The sequence below is a fragment of the Pteropus alecto genome, unplaced genomic scaffold (assembly GCF_000325575.1).
Source record: "Pteropus alecto unplaced genomic scaffold, ASM32557v1 scaffold45, whole genome shotgun sequence".
Lineage (NCBI taxonomy): Eukaryota > Metazoa > Chordata > Mammalia > Chiroptera > Pteropodidae > Pteropus > Pteropus alecto.
Genome location: NW_006442491.1, coordinates 21,061,055 through 21,082,683, shown reverse-complemented (window position 1 = coordinate 21,082,683; position 21,629 = coordinate 21,061,055). Strand labels below are relative to the sequence as shown.

Here is a 21,629-nt window from a genome sequence, read left to right as displayed (position 1 = left end):
TTCTTTTAGCCCCTCACTTTCCCAAAGGATCAAGGTCTTCTAGGCTGTAGAATACAGTGTATAATTACCTTTAAATCAGGAAAATAAAGTGTTGGCCTTTAGAGGTGTCACACACCACATTTTTGGAAACTTGACTGGAGCCCAGTTCAAGATACTAAAAGTGTTGTTTACAGTGCACTAGAAAGAATTAATCTAAAGAGCAGCTGGGACAGTTAAGACATGCCCAAATTAGAGCCACTCTGTAAAGAACCACCAGCCAAAAAAAGATGGAAGACTGGAACCTGTTTTAGACAGGGGGTGGGGACTAGGCCTGTACACTTAAATGGACATTATTTCAAAGTGGTGGTGTTCATGTTGGAATGCCTGCCCCTTTAATGCTTTGAGGCTTAGCAACTGGCTTGAGAGAGGCCATAATGACTCCCAGGCTCTGTGATCTTACACAGAGGGTGCTAGGTATGTGTCTCCCTAGAGGATGGCTGAGCTGTGGCCAGACCTCCACATCAGCCTCAAGCTCTCAGGCTATCAATACCTACCTTACTGTCTTAGAGTAAGTTATCATTTAAGGCAGAAATGAGTGCTATAGCTCTTTTGGTTTATAAGTGTTAGAGCTCTTGGATCCAGATTTAAAAATAAATATGCATATTATTTGGTCTACTATGTTGTATCTAAAAATGTTAACCAAAGTCATAAGATAACTTTCTTTGATCGTATTTGAACCTGTATCCAAAGAGTAATCATAAAATATCAAGCTGGTTTCTAAAATTTTTGCATCTCAAACTTGGAGATATATGGGGATGTGAAACATCTTTCTGCAACATCAGTACTTAAAATTTTGAGGTGTAAAAAAGTTTTGCCTTTTTTCACTCATAAGATTTTGGTCATATATTCACAAACATAAATAGTGTGTGTTTTTCATGAGAATCTTGAAAGCTAAGAAATATTATGAGTTCCATTAATCATGCTTCTGCTGTGAGAACAGAGTTTGCTTATGTCGTGCTGCACAAGGCCTCCTAGACTGCCAGATTGGAGCAGGTGGGATAGATGATTTCTGGGCAAGTGCAGGGAAACCCACATGGTTGACAGGTCACGCTCTAATCTGTTGTTTTGTTTTGGGTTGGTTGGGTTCCCCTCCACACACACACATACACTTTAAATTACGAACACAGAAATTGGCCCCTACAAATCAGTGAACTTTTTTAAATTGCACTTGATTAGAAGTGCTATTTACAAATATGCAAATGAGTAGTCTTCCTGGCATGATGAGTTTCCCATTAACACAGAAATGATTTTTTTAGTTTCCCTTATCATTCTTTATTTATTCTTTTGGGCTTAATTTTATATTTTCAACTGAGGAAAAGGATCAATACTTAAAAACATGAAATTCAATGCATAAGTGAGAAACCAGGGAAAATAGACTAATATGAGGGAAGTTCAGAACAACCTGTAATCAGCAGCTGTTAATGTCCGAGGGGGGCCCCCTAAGATTCCTCTGACAGCAAAGTGGAGTGAAAGCCCTTCCCTACCCACAGCCAGTGTCTAGAGAATCAATAAAAACAGAGTATACAGATCTATGTAAAACAGAAGTGTTTTATGGAAATGGCAAATGAGCAAACATAATTAGATACATCTTATGGGAGAAAACCTTGAACAATAACTGCCTGAGACATTACTCTTGTGGTGTCATTAGAAACTAGCCATCCAAATTTTGAAATTTCCCAAATTTTTTTTTTACAATTAAATAGAAATTTTGGCTAGAAGTAGTACAATATAAAACAGTGAAGTGAGCAAGGTCAAGGTCAATTTCTGAAACTTCTCTGAAGGTAAAGCCCACTTACCAGAAGATTAAATAGAACCTTGTACTGTAGATTTAGACAAATTTGCTTAAGATCAAATGAGGCAACTGGGATGAAAAAATGCCCTTATCAAATTACAAATTTAGGTGTTCCCGAAGGACATGTGTTTACAACCACCTGAAAGAGTTATTGACCCAGTTTTTTTTACCATATAGTTGGTTCTAAAATACCAATATGTAAATGCTATAACTCCTCTATTAGTCTTTGGACTATTTGTATATCTGGAAAGACATTAATTTGTAAAAATCTTTGCTAGTTTATAAACAAAATTTTTCAACAATATATGTGATGAGGTTTTTTGCCAGTATGGTATTGGGAGCTTGGAAGTGAGATTATGTTCAGTCCGATAAGCTAGGCAGCCTTCAGGAACAAGCCTGATGCACACCCTGGATGTACCATCAGCCACCAAATTACTTCCCTAGAATTCCTTACATTAAAGAGTTTGCCTCTAGATTCTCTTACTGTGTTCAACGGATTAGTAAAAGTGGTAATATTCTGGAGGAACTATAAAATTGAATCACAAAACAAAAAACTCTTCTTTTCAAACAGATTTATGAAGACATTAAAAGTGACTTTTTTCTATGGCCCAGATTGGTTAGAATTATCCAGGGAAGGTGATAAGAGACTTCATAATCAGGTGGTTTTTTTTTTCCCCTCATAGAAGTATACAGTACACCTTACACCACCACTCCCATCCCCCACCTTGGTATTTAAAGGATTATTTTTTTGTTTCTAACACAAATCACTTGTTTATTCATACCCCCACTCATTGATTCATCCTTAGAAGCAGAGGCAGCCTGCCAGATCTTTGGGTGCTTTGGAGCAGTAACAGATGGAAGGAGGGGGAACCGAGAGCCTGAGGTTGCTTATCCACATCTCCCCACTCTTCACTTTTTCTCAGCCACATATGTGTTCCTCAGACATACCACTTGATTGTTCATATCACAGCAGAGGAGAAGCTCCCAAACTTGGCCTAATGAACAGATATTTTTCTAAGGATGAACACTCAGTTAAGACAAAACTCTGTATATTTTTATTGCACATCAGAAATTTGCTACAAAGAAAATGAAGCTTGAGAGTTGGACATAAGGAGCTGATTCTGGGGAGTTGTGAGTTGTGAGATTCTTAGTCTGTTTACATGGAATTAAAATGAACACCATTATCAACATCTTGTCAGATTAACTGTCCTCTGATTAGGAAAAGACTAATGAGAAATCAGAGAGACTGATTCTGCGCCATGGCACAAGCAACATGACCTCCCTGCAAGAAAATACTCAATTTCAATATGTGACATGTTGAAATTTCCAACAGAAGCCCCAAAACATTGCACAGGTAACCTCTTGGGAAGTCATCGAAGCCTTACTTCTTAGCAATTACTGTAGCTAACAGAACAGCAAAATTTTTTCTTTTTGCCCTTACCTTTTGCATCTGGGTCCTTAAAATATGATACGGAAGAGAGAAGAAAAATTGCTTAGAACACTAAATCTAACATGTAGGATTAGAAAATTCAGCCTAGTTTCCAAAAATGGATAAATCTGATTCATTTTACACATTAATGTATTAGGTAAAAAACATTTTTTTCTCCTTGATAGGAAGCAATTTTAAAATATTGTTTTCATGTTAAAACCAAAATCTCTACTATGGAGCAGCATGAAGAATGAGGATGAATTTTTAGGATCAATCTGAGATTTTAAATGTTTACATTTGGAGAGCTTCAAACTTCATTTTACTCTGCTCTAAAAAACTAGCGTGGAAAAGTTTTTTAGAAACATGGTTTAAATATGATATAAAATTGAGTCGATTGATTTAAGACACTATGATAATACAAGAGAATTTAAAGGAATTAAAACACTCATTCTCCTTTGTCACTGCTACCCTGTGTATAAGCCACTTAGTTCCCACCTCTTCTTCCATGAAGCCCTCAGGCATATCTAGGCTCAGACAGCAAGCTGTGGCTTGCTCTAAATTGCTTCATTCCTATATGTATCCACAGCCTGTTATATCTGGCTAGGCCACAGGAGATACTTGTGGACCAAGGGTCATGGTCATATTACCTAAAGACTTTGACTATAGAATGGCAAAAAGACTTCTTACTGCAAAACAATGGCCTGGCTCCAAAAGGGATCCAGAGCCTGGTTTTTTAGACTCTGGCACAACTTACTCACTTGCTTTGTAGCATTTCTCATTGATTTCTCATCAAAAGCACTGTCAGTCTATCCATCATTTCTTTGGCTGATAGAAACCGATGATAAAGATTGTGGGGTTAATTGCCCGGCTAAAGAAGCTCTCCTCTTTTCACCCTGCCACTTTTTCCAACCGGGTACGTGTGCTTCATCTCTTACCACCTATCTCATATTTCCCCAATTGCCAAGCCCTAGCACGCAGCACCATAACGTCCTCCCACGGAAGCCTGAGACCTCCATACTGAGTGCCTCTTTTGAGGCTCTTGGACTGATTCAGAGCCACTAGGGCTCCACGTAGGTCAGCCTTGGTTGTGTGGACTGCCTAAAAAGCACTGCTATGAAGAGTTGCCTCAGCTGAACATGTCCTTCCTTTCTTCCCACAGACATAACCAGTGCGGTGCAATCCAAGCGAAGAAAATCCAAGTAAACAAGCTGGACGGCGACTCGATACTTGTAAATGTGTGTGAATTTTACAAAAAGCAATTTTGAGCTGTGACTTTTTAAAATCCATTTCTGTACAGCTAGTCATTTTAATAATGTGGCCCTTTTCCTAGTCCTTGCAACCTGTTTCGTAAAGTGCAATGGGGAAAGCAGTTGTTGAACCCTTTTGGTGTTGATGAAGTTCAAGGTTTCTCAAATGTTGCCATGTATTGAGAGGAGCTAATACAATTGTTATTAGTTTTCACATTTCCTAAGCAGCCTAGAGTACAGGGTGAGCATTTTTAGGTCTTCTAATGATGTATTGTGCTGTGGAAGTACTGTGTGAATAGCAGTAGTGGGGGCAAGAGGAATCTTCTCATTTGGAAATGTTGTAAATAATTTTATTATATAGTGTTTTGGATGTATTTGTTGTAGAAATGGACCAGTGAATAAAGAGAATCTAAGGATTTGTACAATGTGAAATACTGAATGTGTTAAATAAATGTCATTGTCCTAGAACATAAACGTTTGTTATTGGTAAGGGATTATTGGGTGAGCATGCTATTTCTTTGGACCATAAATGAATAGGAACAGCCTTCTTTGTGAATTACAATTTCATCTTGTCCTCATTGCACCTGAGGTACACCTGGCAAGTTGAGGAAAATGCATATTCTTGCTCACTCAACTTGTTGGCTTGAAGAAACTAGCCCTTTGTGGCACTGTACCAGGCACACTGATATATGTTGGTCAGATTTCTTTTGATTGCAAATACTTGAATCAACTTAGGATCAAAAGCTACCTAGGATTTTCTTGGGATGGGAAGTCATCAGCAATCAAAAAATGGCACTTTTTTCTCCACCTCATACATCTGCTTCTCCGTGCACATGACGGGTTGCTCCAAAACAACTGTGTCTATACCCACTCCGATTCAAGAGATGAGACCAGCAAGATTCTTTGTAACAGCAACAAGAATCCAGCCCAGTTTAGGTTAGCTTTCCACCTTCAGTCCTGTTCTGTGGTTAGATGGGGGCAGTTCCCAAATAAAAACAGTGATTTTGTATTACATACTTCAAAGATGTCCACTACATTCTGCCCTTTGACTGCCCTATTCCTCTGCATTGTTTAGGGGTGACTTATTATTAATATGCCCGGGTTTTTCCCTTTCCCGGCTTAGTTCTTACCTAAAAATTTGTAGTCTCCAAACCAGCTGCTTCTCCATCCCTTCCCCTGCACTAGCTCCTTGCCCTTGCTGTAATCCAATGCCTGAGACCTAGTGGATGAGTCATTGATTCTGTCATGCTCTTATTCGCATCTGTTTCAACTCTTAACTATATGTCTTGCATTATAAGGATCCTCTAAAAGTAGTTATTTATGAGTCAGACTACACATTGGCTGTTCTCAACAAGCTTATCTACCCTATTCCTTCCCTTATGACACACACAACCAGAACCAAAGCCAGCCTAATAATAATACTCTCTGACAATAATGTGCTTGAGATTGCAGTGCTGCTTCTACTTTAGCTCTATTCATGCAGGAAGCATCATGTGCTTTAAATAGATTTTTATTTGTTTTTCTTTATATTAATTTTTTTTCTCCCATAGAGGAATAACATTACAATCTAACAATCAGAATCCTGTTACACACATTACACAGGCATGCCACATGACCGATTGAGGTGGTTGTGTCTTTGAGTCTGTCGACATGTCACAACATGGTCAACCAGTCTCCTCATTTCAGCCAGTCTCAACACAAAACACCCAAGAGGGTTGCACTCAACTTGGTTCCATTTGGAACGAGGCGGCAGGGCAAGTGGGAAGATGTAAGGGGTTATAGTGTGTTTGCATTCGGTCCCCTCACATAAAGCCACATGGATCTGAGGAGGTATCCAAGAGCTCTGGTGGGGTCTTTATTGCACCTAAAATATGGGTCAGAGCACATTGATCAGGATTCCAGGCAGGGGTGGGGACCAGGCATACTCCAAAACAGCAGCAAACTACATTCACACACACGTGATACCCTGCTGGGGCCAGACTGGCAAAGGCTGGAAAGTGACACCCAGCTTGAAGAGAGCACTCAGAAGTATTGGGGAATTACTGTAAGTCGCCCTTTGATGTAATTGGGACTCCCTGTAAAAACAAGTCCCTCTGACATACTGTTTTGGCAAAGTGCTGGTAGTATTGACATTAATTAATACAAACTGAAACAAACTTCTCCAGGGTCTCTGAAAACATAAGTCAAGACAGACTCTCTACCCCCTCCTGTCTAAGGTTGCATAGGACTTTGTGAATTCTGGTTCCCTCATGTATTCAAGTTCTGTGGTTTAAAAATAAATCCTGAAGCATGCTCAAAAGTGAAAGGCACATACACAGTCAATACAGTATGACGAAGTCTGATGCTTCAGGAGTCAGACTAGCAGGAGACTGAGTAGTGTTGGTTCTTAGAAATCTATACACAATTAAAATATTGCCACACTCAAATGCTACAGAATCTATAGGAAAGTACAAAAAAACTATGAGCCTTGCAACCAGCCAGGCGATGAGATTGAAGGGTTCTAGAACTACAAAAACTCCAGAAATATGGATATGGGAGGGGCCTTTTGAAATTTGTGCCAAATGCCCTGTAACGTACTCTTCCCCCACTGGAAGGATCATGGGCACTGCCCAGGACTGAGCCTAGGCCCTAGCCGGCAGCGGAATAGGCAAAATGTTGGAGGGAGTTTCAGCTCTTGGAAGTGCCGAAGACCCTAAGCTGGCTGTAAAGTGCCCAAGGGGCAGCATGAAGAATAAAAATGTCTAGGTCATAACTGAAGGAGAACCTTGGGGAGAAGAGCAAAGCTGTCAATTATCGGGGCCCTAGTGGACTGGCGTGGGGACTTTGATCTGTTTTTAGTGTAGATTTGACTTACTCTCTTGGAGAGGAGACCCCAGTGGGGCTTCCTCTGTCCCCATCCCAGCATCCATGGGGCTACCCCCTCCCTTACCCACACATCCCACATGAGGCTTGGGGCTACAAATCAGGAAGGGCAGCTGCCTTTGCCTTCATGGGATTGCAGTGTTTTCTCCAAGCCTCAGCTTGGCTGTGAGGCCTGGAAACCTGGAATTGGGATAAAGGGGAAGACCTATGTTAGTATGTAACAGGAAATCTTAAAAGTTTCAAGGAAGAAAGAGCACGCACTAGAAAAGGGCAGTCAGAAGAAAAGGGAAGCAACTCGGGGCATCCCATGAGGCTGTTGCTGGTGTCTGAGCCCAAAATTCATTCCCACCATGAGAATGGGAAAGCTGGTTGCCCTTGTCCCTCCCCTCTGTCTTACACAGGGATTCAGGTTCCCTCCTCCAGGTACTTCCTGGAGGAGAAGGGGAGGGGAACCATAGGGCACCTGTTTCTCCCCAGCAGCCTAGAAAGGAAGAGGGCACTGGGGGAGAAAAGGAGAGTCCCCTTGAAGACCTTGAACCTAAATAAGGACTATTTGGGGATTGGAACAGTGAAGCTCCTGGCCTTATACCCAGGAATACTTATTAGCCATCCTGGGCAGGGTGTGAAATACAAAGCCAGAGGCAAGATGAAGCCTGAGCTGTCAGTCTTGGGATAGCTTCATCCCAAAGCTTGTCCTCCCCAGCATCATTCCTCTGCATGCTTACTCTGGGGTATGCACTTTCCCTGCCTAGAAGCCCTCTGGCCTGCATCTCTCCTAAGCTAGTTCTAGCACCTTGGACATGTGAACAGATGGCCAGGATGGCAGGGCTTTGCCCAGCCTCTACTCCTGGGGTGACATGTTGGGGGTAGGGTGGCAAAGTACTAAGCCCTTCAGACTCAGCGGACTGCAAAGGGGCGGATTTCAGGAAGAGATTTGTGGGGGGAGGCTTATAGGAAAGAGAAGTGGGGGCAGACTCCAGGCTTCAGTTTGAGAGCAGGGCTTGGCCTCTCTGAGCAAGCTCAGTTCCAGCTCCCACAGTGCCCTGCTCCCTACAGCTTCTCAACCTGTCTGTTCTGTCCGTATTTCCAGTAGGCCTTTTTTCCTTGATTCCCTCCATCTTCTCCCTCTCTCTCACATCGCACAGTCCTCTTCCACATACTTTACCTTTTCAGACCTAAGCAACTACAAGGAGCCCATCCCTGAGGGGAGAGGGAAGGATGAAACTAAAGGCATAAACCTTTAGTCTCAGTCCTCCTCCTCACCCCATCCATTTAGGAGGAAATTACTGGAAATAAATAATAAGGGAGCAGGAGCAAGTGTAGTGCCAAACATGAAATAGGGTGAGGCTTGTAAAGTGGGAGTTGAAGGTAAAGAGTCAGATCCAGGACTGAAGGAGGAGATCTCAGAAACAGGAATGGGCCACAGGTAGAGAGAGGACTGGAGGGCAAGGATGAAGGGGAATGTCAGGGCAAAGACGGGGATGGGGACCAGAGAAGGAAGGAGTGTTGGGTAGGGGAGATGTAGGATTAGATGCTGGGCCTGGGGCCAGAAGGAGGGTGAAGAGAGGGAGGGGGTTCAGAGGCGGATTAAAGAATCAAAGGGAGAGAAATCGAGGGAGCTATCACCCCACCTCACACACTAGAGGGAGGCTGTGGTGTCCAGCCCCAGGCAGGCTGCGGGTGCCTCTCAAGCAACACACTGGCTGCGGCAGAGAGGGCCCGACAGGGGTCGGGGGTTGGAAAGGGGTTTGTGGTTTGGCCAGCTGACGGTCAGTAGTTGAACTGGCGCTGGCACGGCTGATAGATGAAGCTGCCCTGGTGCTTGGGTCGGCGCTGACGGTTCTCGCGGGCGCGGTTCTGCCGTTGCATCACCTTGGCGCTCAGCGCGTGGCGCTCTGACCGCTGCCGGGACCGCTGCAGCCTCCGCACCTGGCCAGCCTTCTCCAGCAGTGCAGCCCGCGCCGGCAGAGGGGCGGCGGCGTGGTGCAGGGCCCGAGGCTCGTGGTGGACGGGCGCCAGCTCCCTGCGGGGACGAAGCAGGGATCAGTCGGAACCTGAGGAGTCTGGCGGATGCCACGAAGGGGAGCGCTGGCACCTCCCACCCTGTCCTGACATCTCTGCCCTAGCGCTGTGCTGTCTCTACTCACAGGAGGGCGGGCGTCTAATGCCCTTCTTGAGGGTACCAGCCTTTCCTCCAAGCAGACCTGGAGATACCTCCTCGGTTCTAGCCCCTGTAACATGTAAACTAGACCCCAGGAAGGCTCGGCTTCAACCTCTTATTCGGCCCTTGCCTCCAATACAAACCTCTAGAAGCCCCACCCCTCGGAGTTCCGGCCTTGCCTCTCCAACCTCTAAACCCCTCCGCAAGCCTCTGAGCCACGCCTCCAAAAGCCCCGCCCCGATCATGAAGCCACGCCTCTCCCTACCTCAAAGTCCCGCCCACTTACCCTCAGGCCGGCGCCTAGCCTTGCGAGGGACGCATAGGCACGGCCCTTTGCCTCGGAGACACGCCTCTGAAGCCCCCCTGCTCCCGCCCCGGCCTCAGTGCCCCGCGGGCACCTGGGCTATATCTCCAGCCTCCAGGCCGGGACCCTTGCCTCCAAGATAAGCCTCGCTAGAGCTTCATGCTCCACCCTGGCCTGCTCACCCATCGCTAAGGTCGCTGTCAGGCAGATCAGCGTCGGGGTTCGGGGAAGGGGGCCCAGGCTCTAGCACTATGGTGCTGCCGGTGACGTAAACAGACATGCTGGGGTGCTCGATGAGGAGGTCCTCCAGGGGGCTGCTCTGGAGGCGGGCAGGCCCGAGTCCGGGCCCCTCTGCAGTAAAACAGGCGGGAGGGGTAACAAACCAGCTCTCGTCCATCAAGGAGGGCGCAGGAGGAGGGCGACCGGCAGGGGCAGGGGAGGCCCCGGGGCTGGGTGGAGCCGCGTAGCTGTCTACGGGTCGCGGGAGAGGGAGCCATGCGGGAGATGGGGCGCAGCGAGGAGGGTCATACACACACACGCACACACATACACACACACACACACCAGAGACAGGGGGCGGGGAGAGAAAGGGCATCGTTAGTCAGACCCGCAGCCCCGCCTGCCTCGTCCATGGGTCTCCCACCAGCCAAGAGTCTCCACTTGCTGCCCTAAGGCACGTGAGGTGTGGACCCCAGCACTGCGCCGCCAGGCGGCAGCCCAGGCTTGCATGGGATGGAGCCCTGTTACCCCCACCTCCTGTGTCACTACCTCAGCAGCAGTATGCCCCATAGGCCTGGGGAAACTCCCCAATCCCCTAACAGCTCCCTTCCCCTCCGCTGCTAGGCCACCTGACCTTCTCAGACCCAGGAGTCAGTCAGAGACTTGACCCCCGATTTTGGCCTCACCCGGCAAGTCAATGATGAGCCAGCCGTCCACTTCATCCTCTTCAGAGACGAAGGCTCGTGGGCAGTCGGGGTCCTCAGGGGGTGGGGGAGTGCTGAAGAAGAGGCTGGTAAGGCGCTGGAACATGGTGGGGGAGTGAAACGGCCTCGAGGGGGCGCCCTATAGCAATGCGAAAACCTGAAAAGTATAGAGAGGAGTCAGAGCCACCACTGACTGGAGTCTACTCCCACCCCCAGCCCCCAGACCAGATAAGAGTACCACAGTGATGTGTGGGGAAGCTTTGCGGTGTCTGTGCTTTCTGGTAGGTCAGCCTGCTTTCAGGCTTTTCTATTTTCCGTGTGAACTTAGGAAGCTATTTAACTTCTGTTTTCTCATCTGTCAAAAATCAATGATAATAGTACCCTCTAGGCCCTTACAAGAATTAAATGAGCTATAATAGTATCTTCCTCTGGGTTCTAATAAAAAATGAGCTAAACATAAAGAGCTTAGAATAGTACCTGAGCACAGAGTAAGCATTCAATAAACTAATCAATTAGTTATTATTACATGCTCTAGGGACATGGAAGGAGTGATATAGATAATCAGGCTTTGTGGGGGAACGTCTCCAGGTCTCCAGAGTATTGGACATCTAAGCTGGTCCCTGAAGGGTAAATAGGCATTCTCTAAGCAAAGAAGACATTGCCCAATGTTGTGATTATTTATCATCATGATATTGCTAACATTTCATGTGCTAGGTACTATACTAAGCACTTTATTTCTATTACCTCTTGTACTACAACAGATCTAGGAAGTGGGTATAATTATTATCCCTCTTTTCAAGTTAAAGAAACTGAGGCTCAGAGAGGTAAGATAACTTGACCAAAGTTTCACAGCTTGTAAAACACAGAGGTAGGATTTGAATCCATGCACTCAGAGGTAGCACCCATAATCACTATATTCCACTGCCTTTGATGAGTGTCTGTCTGGATTAGGCATTTTTAACTTGGTGGCCAGGGGCAATGGTCCATATGTATCTTTCTGGGAAAAAGGACCTTGGTTTTCATCATGATTTCTCAAATAGCACTCCTGAGCCCAGAGATTAAGACCACTACTCAAGCCTGTGTGGCTTGAAAAGTTCAGGCTAGCAAAAATCCCACAGAACTGTTACCAGTTCACCATGTAATTGCACAGGCATCAGTTATGTCTGTCAGATGAGTTAGAAGATCCTATTCCCACCGTCCCTCCCCCTTCTTACCCCCTATTCCCAAGCTCCTGCTCAAGGGCAGCATCCCTGGCTAGGAGGAAGATCAGATTGCCTGGCTCCAGGGAGACAACAGGTCAGTGGGAGGTGATGATGGAGGGAGGGAGTTATCAGACCCAGGGAACCCTTAAGTATGAGCACTGAGTGTTGGACCAGGACTCAAGGCCTCAATCAGCCCTTCCCTAGGTGAAGATGAGGAAGGAGACCTGTTGCTCCAGGAATGCAAACATGAAATAGGTGGCTATAGATCTGCCCCTTACCCCACCTCAGTCTACCTCCTCAGGACTATACCTGGGCTAAGGGCCCCCTGGATATCCCTAAAGCTTGACCCTCCACATCTGTCCCAAAGATAGTCAACAGTTTTGTTACTGAGCTGCTTGTCGCCTTCCTCTAGGGATGTTTCCACACTTCCTACGATCTCCTTAGGGTCATGTCCACCTTTCCATTCCCTAGTGGCATTCTACTCTCACTGCTAACCCACCTGGGGTAGTTCTGTGCTTGTGGCTACCTCTTCGTCCTCTGGGAATGTTTTCACACTTGACCAGAATCCCCTAACCTCCATGCCCTGAGAGCATTTCCATATTTGCAGACCTACAGTGGGCTCCAGAAGGAAGAGCTCCCTAGGTGCTGGCCTCCTTGGTGGGAGATCTACAGGGATTATAAAAGATTGGGCCACCCCAATTAGTGCCTGCCCATCACAAACCACATATCTCAACCCATCTGTAGCCACAGGGAGGAGTTAGTGACTCAATCACCAAAAATCCAGAAAGTTTGGCCCCTCCTGAAGGAAGGGAAGATTGGGGCCTTGATGAGGAACACACTCCTTCCATGGACCTACTACTTTGTTGAAAAGATGAAAAAGTTAAGGACTGTTTCAGGGACCAGCATATTCACCCAGTTCATTTTACAACCTGAAAATCAGAGGACATATGTCTATCCAAAGACACACAGCTAGGTGGCAGGGGAAAGCCTGGCCCCAGGACTCTGAGCATCCAGTCCAGAGTACACAATTGGAAAATCCTCAGCAAACAGTCCCCCAAAATATAATGGTGCAGGAGAGATAAGGAAATCAGACAGGAGTCAGACCTTGATTGAGTCACTGCCCCCTTAGAGCCCCTCTGCTCAAATACAAAGGGTCTGGGGTTCCTGAAACGAAGATTCATTGTGCATTTACCAGAGCACCCACTGTATACTAGAGCCTGCTCTGGGCCTCCTCAAATTACAGACAGATTGAGGTAAGGGAGGCTGGGGTTAGGAAGAGAGCTGCCTGCCCGAGGTCACACAGCAAGTCAGTGACAGAGCCAAGAGTAATAACAGCACCAGCCAGCCAGTGCCCGCCCTCGCATGACCAACGGGGAGTCTCCCGGATTTTCTTTCTCAGCCCTGCCAGCTTCCTGGTTCTCACATTCCCAGCGCTGCTCCAGGGAGAACCATTCCTTTTAATAACTATGGCAGCTGTGCTCTGAATAGCACTTGAACCCCAAGCCACATCTACCCCAGCTCATCCTTGAGTAAAGCCCATCAAGCCTCTAGGACCATGCACTTAGAAAGTCAGAAGCTCTCTTCTACCCCTTCCCCTGCCCCTTTCAGTGAACAGAGAGGCAGCACAAACCTTGTAATCGCCAGCACTATGACAGGTCATATCCTTCTAGGTGACAACTCTAAAGGTTGGGGAGGTGATCAAGGGCCAAATAAAGGAACTCTCACATCTTGCCACCCCACCATCAGCCCTGAAGACACTCTGATGCAACCAATGACTCATTTTTCTGTGTTAAAAACAGCTGGGAGGAAGCAATTTTAATGGGCTCTGAGACTCCAAGGTACAAGAGGGTCAGGGCCACAAGAGGGGACCCAATCTCCAAAGACCTCCTGTAAAAAGATCCAGGAGTGAGGAACCTAGGAGCCCTATCAAATTTGGATGGTGCTGAACCCAAGGTAAAGTCCTCAATGGTAGGAAGATGTGCAGATGTGTAACTTGTTACTTTATCGAGTTCCTACTAGGTATGTGCCCATGGCTAGCTAATGCATATGTCACTCACTCGGTAAGCATAACTCTAATTGGCTGCATGGCCAAGAGTAAGCCACGTCCCCTCTCTGAGCCTCAGTTTCTCCTTCCATGAAATAGGGTCTAAGACCCCTAAATTGGGGGCTGGAAATGACGTCAGCTAAGGCGCTGCACACATGTCAGAGATTAGGAGGATGTTATTATGTTAGGGGGTGCAGAGTCTGGAGCCGGAGGGAGGGAATCCCGCCACCATCTGGCGCTGCCCCAACAACCCAGAGCTGGAGCTCCAGGCCTCCCCTCAACCCCTGACGACCTCCCCTCAACCTAGACCCAAAGGTACCTTCCGAACCCCTCTCGAGTCGCAAAGGAGAAAGCAGGGAATCACAGGCCTGACCTCAGCCCCTGGATTAACCCAGGGAAACTGCCAAGGCCCCTCTGGTGCCCGCTGCCTTTCAGCGTCCGTCACCCGTGGGCCCAGCCCCGACCCAGCACCCACTGGGTCACGAGAGGACAAGCGACCCGAGCTCGAGGTGGGGGTTGGAGGGCGGTGCCGGCCTTGGTGACGTCTCAATGTCAAATGCAAATAGAGAGACGTCATGGTCTACCGGGCGTGCGGCAGCCAATCCGGAAACGGCAATGCAACTCCAGCTGCCGCCGGCGGAGACAAAGACCCGGGAGTGGGGGACGCGGGGCGTGTCCTGAGGTGCGGGAAGCCCCCTGGCCAAAGCTCGTCTGGACTCACCTGGGAGCCGGGGCGGTGTGGCGGGCGGGATGGCGCTGAGGTAGTTGTGCGGCGTAGCGGCCGGGGGTCTGCGGCTGATTACAGGCAAGGCCGCATCGCGGGGCAGAGCAGGGAGGCGGTGGGGCTAAGCGTGGGACGCTCCTGGCTGCTGCGCTCGCCCGCGGGGCTTTGAGTCTGTGCAGCCGCAGCTGCTGGGCTCTCAGCACAAATTGGAACGTTCAAACAGCTGATTGTGACATCACAAAGAGGCCCGCCCGTCTCGCGTCACTGGCAGGCGGAGCGGTGTCCAATCCCAGGCAGCGGATCCCCCCTCCCCGCCTTCTACATGGATCGAAAGCTAGTGGTTCCTGCCTGGGAGCCCGACTCCGAGCCGCAGGGCGCCGTCGGGAGAAGCAACTGCTGGGAGCTTGGATCCCCTGCCCCATGGTGACTCACAGACCTCTCAGTGAAAAGGATCCCACTCCTTCCTACGGAATCCCCGTCTTCCGGCACTCCCTCATATATCCCGGCTCCCTCACCCCCTGCCACTGGACCCCAGACCCTTTCACTTGCATACTACATCCAAGTGCCCCAATCTGTACCCCTGTCTCAACGACACACCACGCCCATGCACCTCCATCCTCCCTCCCCACTCTTTTCTCTGCTGTTCCTCCCTTTTCTGTCTCACCTCACCCGTACACATTCTCTGTTTCCCCACTCCACTTTGAAAGGTGGTGACTTCTCCCTTCCTTGGTTCCAGGGCAATACCTGGGAATGGAGAAGAGTTGGTTAGACTGAAGGGCAATTTTACAGAGTAGGAGTTGGAGAGGAATTGCTCTGGGTTGGATAAACATTGACCTAGAGACTTTTCTGTACTGGAAGTTTACACACTTTATTTAATCCACATTGCTATTGGGGCTGAACAGAAAAGTTACAAGACAGATTATTAGTCCCGATTTACACACGAGGATACTGAGGCTCACAGATCTCACTGTTAGTATGTGAATTCATATTCAGTAATGCATTTAACAAATATTGAGTACCTACTATTGCCACTGCCAGACCATTAACTGACATTCATTGAACACTTACTGCGTGCCAGGCACTGTGCTATAGCACTTTATATGTGTTTTGATATTCACCACAACCCCAAAAGGTGGATATTATCCCCATTTTCCAGTTGAGGAAATAAACTCAGCCCAAGTGATTTCCCAAGATCACAGAGCTAATGTAAATAGCAGAGCCAGGATTTGAGCCCATAGTTCCTGTCCCCACCCCTTTCCATGCTTTACATGCACTAACTAGACTGTCTAAACCCCAGAGTGCTTCAGCCTCCACTGAGAGATGTGGACCCAGTCCTAACCGCCCCAAACTTGCTATGTGCCCTCAGGCAAGTCATGTTACCTTGCTGGGCCTCAGTTTCCTTATCTGTCAAGCTTAGCATGTCCAAGCTTCCCTCTAGAAAGTCTTTCAAACTCGACCCTCAGAATTCTGCCACTCTCATGCTCTAGGCCCCTTGCTCTCCCAACGGTCTGGGAAATGTCTGGGGAGAGACCACAAATACACATCCTCAGAATCTATAGGGCCAGAGGTTCTGGGTCCTCTCAGTAAAACAGGACTGGTGGGGGTGGGTCTGAAAGATGTCCATCTGGCCCAACAGGAGGCAAGGGGTGAGCTAGTCCAGAGCTTCGTGCTCTGATGAGAAAATCCTCTCCCAGCTTAGTCAGAAACCCCAGAGGGACTCTTCAGCCCTAGCAACTAGCAGAAGGAGCCAGGAAATAATACTCAGAGGTTTCTGGAGGGAGGAGAGAGCAGTGCTTTGGCCCCTGGAGTATTGTTCCCAAAGTGTACTCATTCCGTGCAACCCTGAGCTTCTGCCCATCCCATGTACTTCCTGTTAACCTCATACCCTCTCTTGACCTCCATGCTGGCTTAAACTAAATAATCCATAACATGCCTCTCATGTCACACTACTTGCCTGTTCTAGAACCTCTGTGGCTCCCAAAGCACCACACTACTTAACACAACATGTGTAGCTTTCCATGATCCAGCCCCAGTTCTCTCCAGCTTCACCTCTGCCCCACCCCTCCATCCTTCTTTTACATACCCCTTGTGCTAAGGTCAAACTCCTCATTGTCTCTTCGACACTGTCCCACAACCACACTTTTGCTCAAGCTCTTCCCCCTGCCTGGATGCCCTCTTCAGGCCTTTCTGAATTCAGATCTTTCCTGTCTTCAAGAGTCTATTCACCCCTTCTTTCTCTAGGTAGCCTTCCCTGTCCCCACTCAGGTATCCAGAGCTACCTTGATGAACATTTATTTGTTCACTAAACAGTAATAACTAATTGTGTGTGTGTTTATGTGTATGTGTCTTCCCAAGTGGATGGTTGGTATCCCAAGGGCAGAATCTCTGTCCATGTACTCCCCCTACCTGGCCTGTACTGGGCCTGGCAGAGTAGACGCTAATCAAAGGCTCAGCATTTACAACTCAAGAAGAGTGGCTGGTACAGGAGTCTATACTTGGACCCTCGACCCTAGTACGGGAAACATTCTGCTGGGCACAGGGTTCTGGTTCTCTAAGCCCAGGGAAGAGGGATCCTGGCATATACTCTGATATCCTAAGTGACCTGGATTCTGTTCCTGGCCTTAGCTGAATCCCATGTACAGGCTACTAGGGCAGATCCCAGTCTTCCAATTCTCTGTAGAGTCAGGGGTACCCATGGAAGTAGGGGGCTAGAGCCTACTGAAACTCCTGGGACCCATCCATCCCTACTGCAGAGATTTATTATCAGAGCTGGAGGAGACTTCAGACCTTAATTCATCTAAACACCTCATTTTATAGGTGGAGAAACTGAAGCACAGAGAGGTCAAGGTACCACTTAGAATTATAGAGCAGCAGAGCCATCTACTGACACTGGCCCTGGCAAGTGGGCTTAGTATTCTGGCCTGGGCCTGGGGGTTGTAAAAAAAGGCAACGAGCACCACACTCAGGGTAATCTTGAAGTCTCTTTTCCCAACAGGCATAGGGTGCCACTCCTGTGTACATACATGTATAGACACGGGCACATAAGCATACACATGAAGGCATTCATGTACAAGCATACACATATGCGCATGAGCTCACACCCACAGGGTTAACATATGCCCATTCAATCCCTACCCAGATGTAAGCGCTTTCCCAATTTCATTGGCCCCTGGATTGGAGGTCAAGAGGCCACCCTTCTTTTCCTGCCTGGGCCTTGGGCTTGCCCTTACCAAACCCTGGAGGCTCCCTGATGGCCTGGGGCCCCCCACTTCGAAGAACAGAAATGTGTCAGCCAGGGCATGTCTCTCACTGGACGTTGTGTATACTCAAAGATATGAGCCCCTAGAGAACTGGCTCACCACTCTCCCCTGCCTACTTCCCCCTCTAAGATAGAGGGCAAAGCTGAGATGAAGCCCAGTGGATAGCTTGGAATCTGAGCTAAAACCAGCAAGGCCGGATCACTCTAGAAACAGAGTCCTTTTCCTCCCTGCACTAGGTCTACAGAGTTAAACATGTAATATTAATGATGATGCTATTAGGATTTCTATGTGCCAGGTACAATTCTCAGTCTTTATCTGTGTTGATAACTCATTTAACCTTCACAACAATCTCCAAATATAGGTAATATTATTCTTCCCATTTTACTGATGAAGAAACAGACAGAGAGGGGAAGAAATTTAATTGGTAAGGCAACCAAAATCCCCAAATTCCCCCAACAGATAAGCCTATACTTTAACAAGGGGCCATATCCTCTGAACATCTAATCACAAGCTCTGTTTTTCAATCCAGAGATGTCTGAATTGAGGGTAACTGGTGTGTGCATGTGTGTGTGTGTGTGTGTGTGTGTGTGTGTGTGTGTGTGTGTACACCCTGGTCTGATTGTCAGTAAGTCCAGGTTTCAATTCTGGTTCTATCTAACCTGGGTTCACTGCCTGGCCCTGGGCAAATCACTTCTTTTGTCTGAGCCTCAGTTTTCCCATCTGCAAAATGGCTGGCTCCAGGTTTGTTTGTATGAACTGTGCTTAATGCTCTTGATGATGATGAGGTAATGTCCGGACATGATTCATTCCAACAAAAGGTGGCAGGTGGCAAGAAGTCAAATGTCTGGCTTAGTTTTAGTCCAACTGCCCATGATGTGAGGATGGGGTGGTGACTTTGGGGTTCCGTGGAAATGTTTGTGAGTATGAACAAGTACCTGAGTGAGCTCCTCTGATGTGAGTGCTCTGCATGAATTCTCACATTTAGAACTTTTGAAGGGAAATTTTTGCACCCCTCCAGCTTTGAGGCTGGGAAGATGAGAATGAACAATAGCTTTCGTCCTGCTGACCCAGCCACACTTCTAGGAGAAAGTGGACTCATTGAAGCTCAGACCACTGCCCTTTTCTGCTTACAGATATTCTTTGCCTCCCTGACACCTCCAGACTGCAATTCGCACTGCTGGCCAGGAATCCTCTCATGCCATCTGGTAAACAGTGAGCATTCAATAAGTACTGACAAGGAGGGATGAGTGAAGCTGCCCTCACCCACTCTTGTTTAGCCTGTCAATACACACACACACACACACACACACACACACACACACACACACACACACTGTACAAATGATCACACTCCAAACCACCACCAGCTTTCCTGCTTCTAGGACTTCTAGTTCCTCCTCCTCAGGAACCCTGCCCCTTCACCCACCTCATCTCCCTATGTCTAGACCCTCTCTATTCTTCAGGATTAATCAGCAACTTATATTTATTGAGCATTTACTATGTGCTTGTAATTTTCTAAGATAGACACTCTTGTTATCCCCATTTTACAGATGAGGAAGTTGGGGAGCTCAGACTGCTGAGGGCTCAAGGTCACTGAGCTAATAAGTGTCAGTGCATGTTTCTGTATAACCAACTGTGTATAGAAATATTGTACATGCGTGTGTGTACAATAATAAATAGCATAAAAATTATAAAGCCTATGTATGAAAAATGTAGTATTTTCACCTAACTTAAAATTATTTTAAGCAACTGATACTTCCATGTTGGCCTTGAAGGGGCAAACTGCCCTGTTATGAAGATGGCCACATGGCAAGGACCCGAAAGGGGCCTGTAGAAGCCAAAAGTGGTTCCCAGCTAACAGATAGCAAGGAAATGGGGATCTCAGTAACATGGTCACAAGAATTCTGCCAAAAACCTGAGGGAGCCTGGAAGTCAAACTTTCCCTAGTCGAGTCTCTAAATGAGTACACAGCTGGCCAACACTTTGATTTCAGTCTTGATCAGAGAACTCAGATGAGCTTCACCTGTACTTCTTATAGAACTGTGAACTAATAAACGGGTGTTGTCTTTTTCTTAGTGTACCACCATTTACTTACTTACTTATTTACTTATTTAAATTTTAAAAATTACAGTTGACATACAGTATTATATTGGTTTCAGGTATACAGCATAGTAATTAGACATTCAATAACTTAGGAAGCGATCATCCTTATTAAAGAGATGTTGTCTTGAGCCCCTAAGTTTGTGGAGGTTTGTTACACAACAATAGGAAATTGCAACTCATATGCTGAAAAACTTTTTTGCATGAAAATTAAGAGGCAGCTTGAGTTACTAATCTTACTCTAGAACATTTTGTCTTGGTGTAAATATTTTCATGAAACTCATAATAGTGTTATAATTGAGAAAAATCATTTTTTCTATCTTTTTTTGTTTTTACCATAGTTGAAATTGAATAATTTGAATATGTAGGGTGCAACTCCAGGGTATCTATTAGCCAAATGACACTTCCTCCAGGAAGCTAAGATCTTTCTGGATGGAAGTAACCTCTCCCTCCTCAGAGCCCCCAGAACACATTGTCTGCCGCATACTTAGGAATGCCTAGTTACTTTCTGGTAGACAGATGCCTTTTCCGTACTTGAGAATCTCATTTTTAGTGTAAACAGAAACATAATCAGAGACATTATAATACAGAGAGATAAGGGCTAGGACAATGGGTAAGCCAAGGTGCTGGGGAAATTTTTAAAAATGGGATTCAAGAAAAGCTTCCTGGAAGAGAGACCATCTGAGCTAGGCTTTGAAGAAGGGCTAGGCCTTGGGGCAAATGGGTTGAATGGCCTGGAATATGATCTGAAATCAGGAGCCCTACATCCTTGTCTTAGCTCTGCTTGTGACATGCTGTATGATTTTGGGTGACTCTCTGTCCCTCTATGGGCCTCTGTTTCTCCGTCTGTACAATGGGAGCATAATGGGAAATTCCTTTGCCTACTCACATTTTTTTCTCCTGCCCATGACTTTCTAAGGAGAATTTTGTCTCATCTTACTGCTTTCTAGGTTTTCGAGATACAAAGCTGGGGTAACAAGGTGACAGACAGGATGGAGAAGTGAGAGGAAAGAGGCAAGGAAAGAAAAAAGCAAAGCTTGTGGAAAAAGGCATAGAGGGAAAGTTTTTGATGGAAAATGACAAGATTGGTGAGTGAGGGACATTGAGAGACAGCAGGGCGACTGCTGTTATTCTTCTTGGGTGGATTGCCAGAAATATTCTCTGCATATGCACGTATGTATGTGTATATATGATCTCTGTTTAGAACACATATGCTAGTGTACTATGCACATTGTTCTGAGACTTTTTTTTTTACTTAATACAACTGAGAGAGCTGTCCCTAACATTACATACAGAGCTGCCTTATTCTTTGTTACAACTACATAGTATTTCATTATATCATAGTAAGCATGGATTGAAATTACTGAATCAGTCTCCTGTAGCTGAACATTTAGTTCGTTGTCAACAATTTGCCCTTCTACTGCAGTTCTTGAATGTGACACTGAAGGTGTTAAGCCTGAGCCATGTGGGGCCCTGGGATTTATTTGGGTTATGGACATATTTGGGCTCAGTGGTATCTTTCAAAGATTCTGATCCATTCTC

At 46.7% G+C, this 21,629-nt stretch overlaps 2 protein-coding genes across 7 annotated transcripts in view; one reads left to right on the top strand and one right to left on the bottom strand.

Moving 5' to 3' along the window:
* NCOA6 (nuclear receptor coactivator 6) overlaps window positions 1–5,001 on the top strand; it is an 85,696-nt gene extending 80,695 nt beyond the window's left edge. For both annotated transcript variants that reach the window (XM_025039807.1, XM_025039808.1), the window contains one exon: window positions 4,420–5,001. In XM_025039807.1, the coding sequence (XP_024895575.1) occupies window positions 4,420–4,463 (44 nt within the window). In that variant the 3' untranslated portion in view covers window positions 4,464–5,001. The remainder of the gene's footprint in view (window positions 1–4,419) is intronic.
* A 1,000-nt stretch (window positions 5,002–6,001) lies between these two features.
* TP53INP2 (tumor protein p53 inducible nuclear protein 2) overlaps window positions 6,002–21,629 on the bottom strand; it is a 29,179-nt gene continuing 13,551 nt past the window's right edge. For 2 of the 5 annotated variants that reach the window (XM_025039811.1, XM_025039810.1), the window contains exons 2-5: window positions 14,725–15,471; window positions 10,740–10,914; window positions 10,017–10,305; window positions 6,002–9,392 (exon numbers count right to left, since the gene is read on the bottom strand). In XM_025039811.1, the coding sequence (XP_024895579.1) occupies window positions 9,140–9,392; window positions 10,017–10,305; window positions 10,740–10,863 (666 nt within the window). In that variant the 5' untranslated portion in view covers window positions 10,864–10,914; window positions 14,725–15,471 and the 3' untranslated portion in view covers window positions 6,002–9,139. Of the gene's footprint in view, window positions 9,393–10,016; window positions 10,306–10,739; window positions 10,915–14,322; window positions 14,680–14,724; window positions 15,811–21,629 lie in introns of those variants that run through there. The other 3 variants (XM_006921740.3, XM_006921739.3, XM_015597268.2) reach the window with 3 other exon arrangements.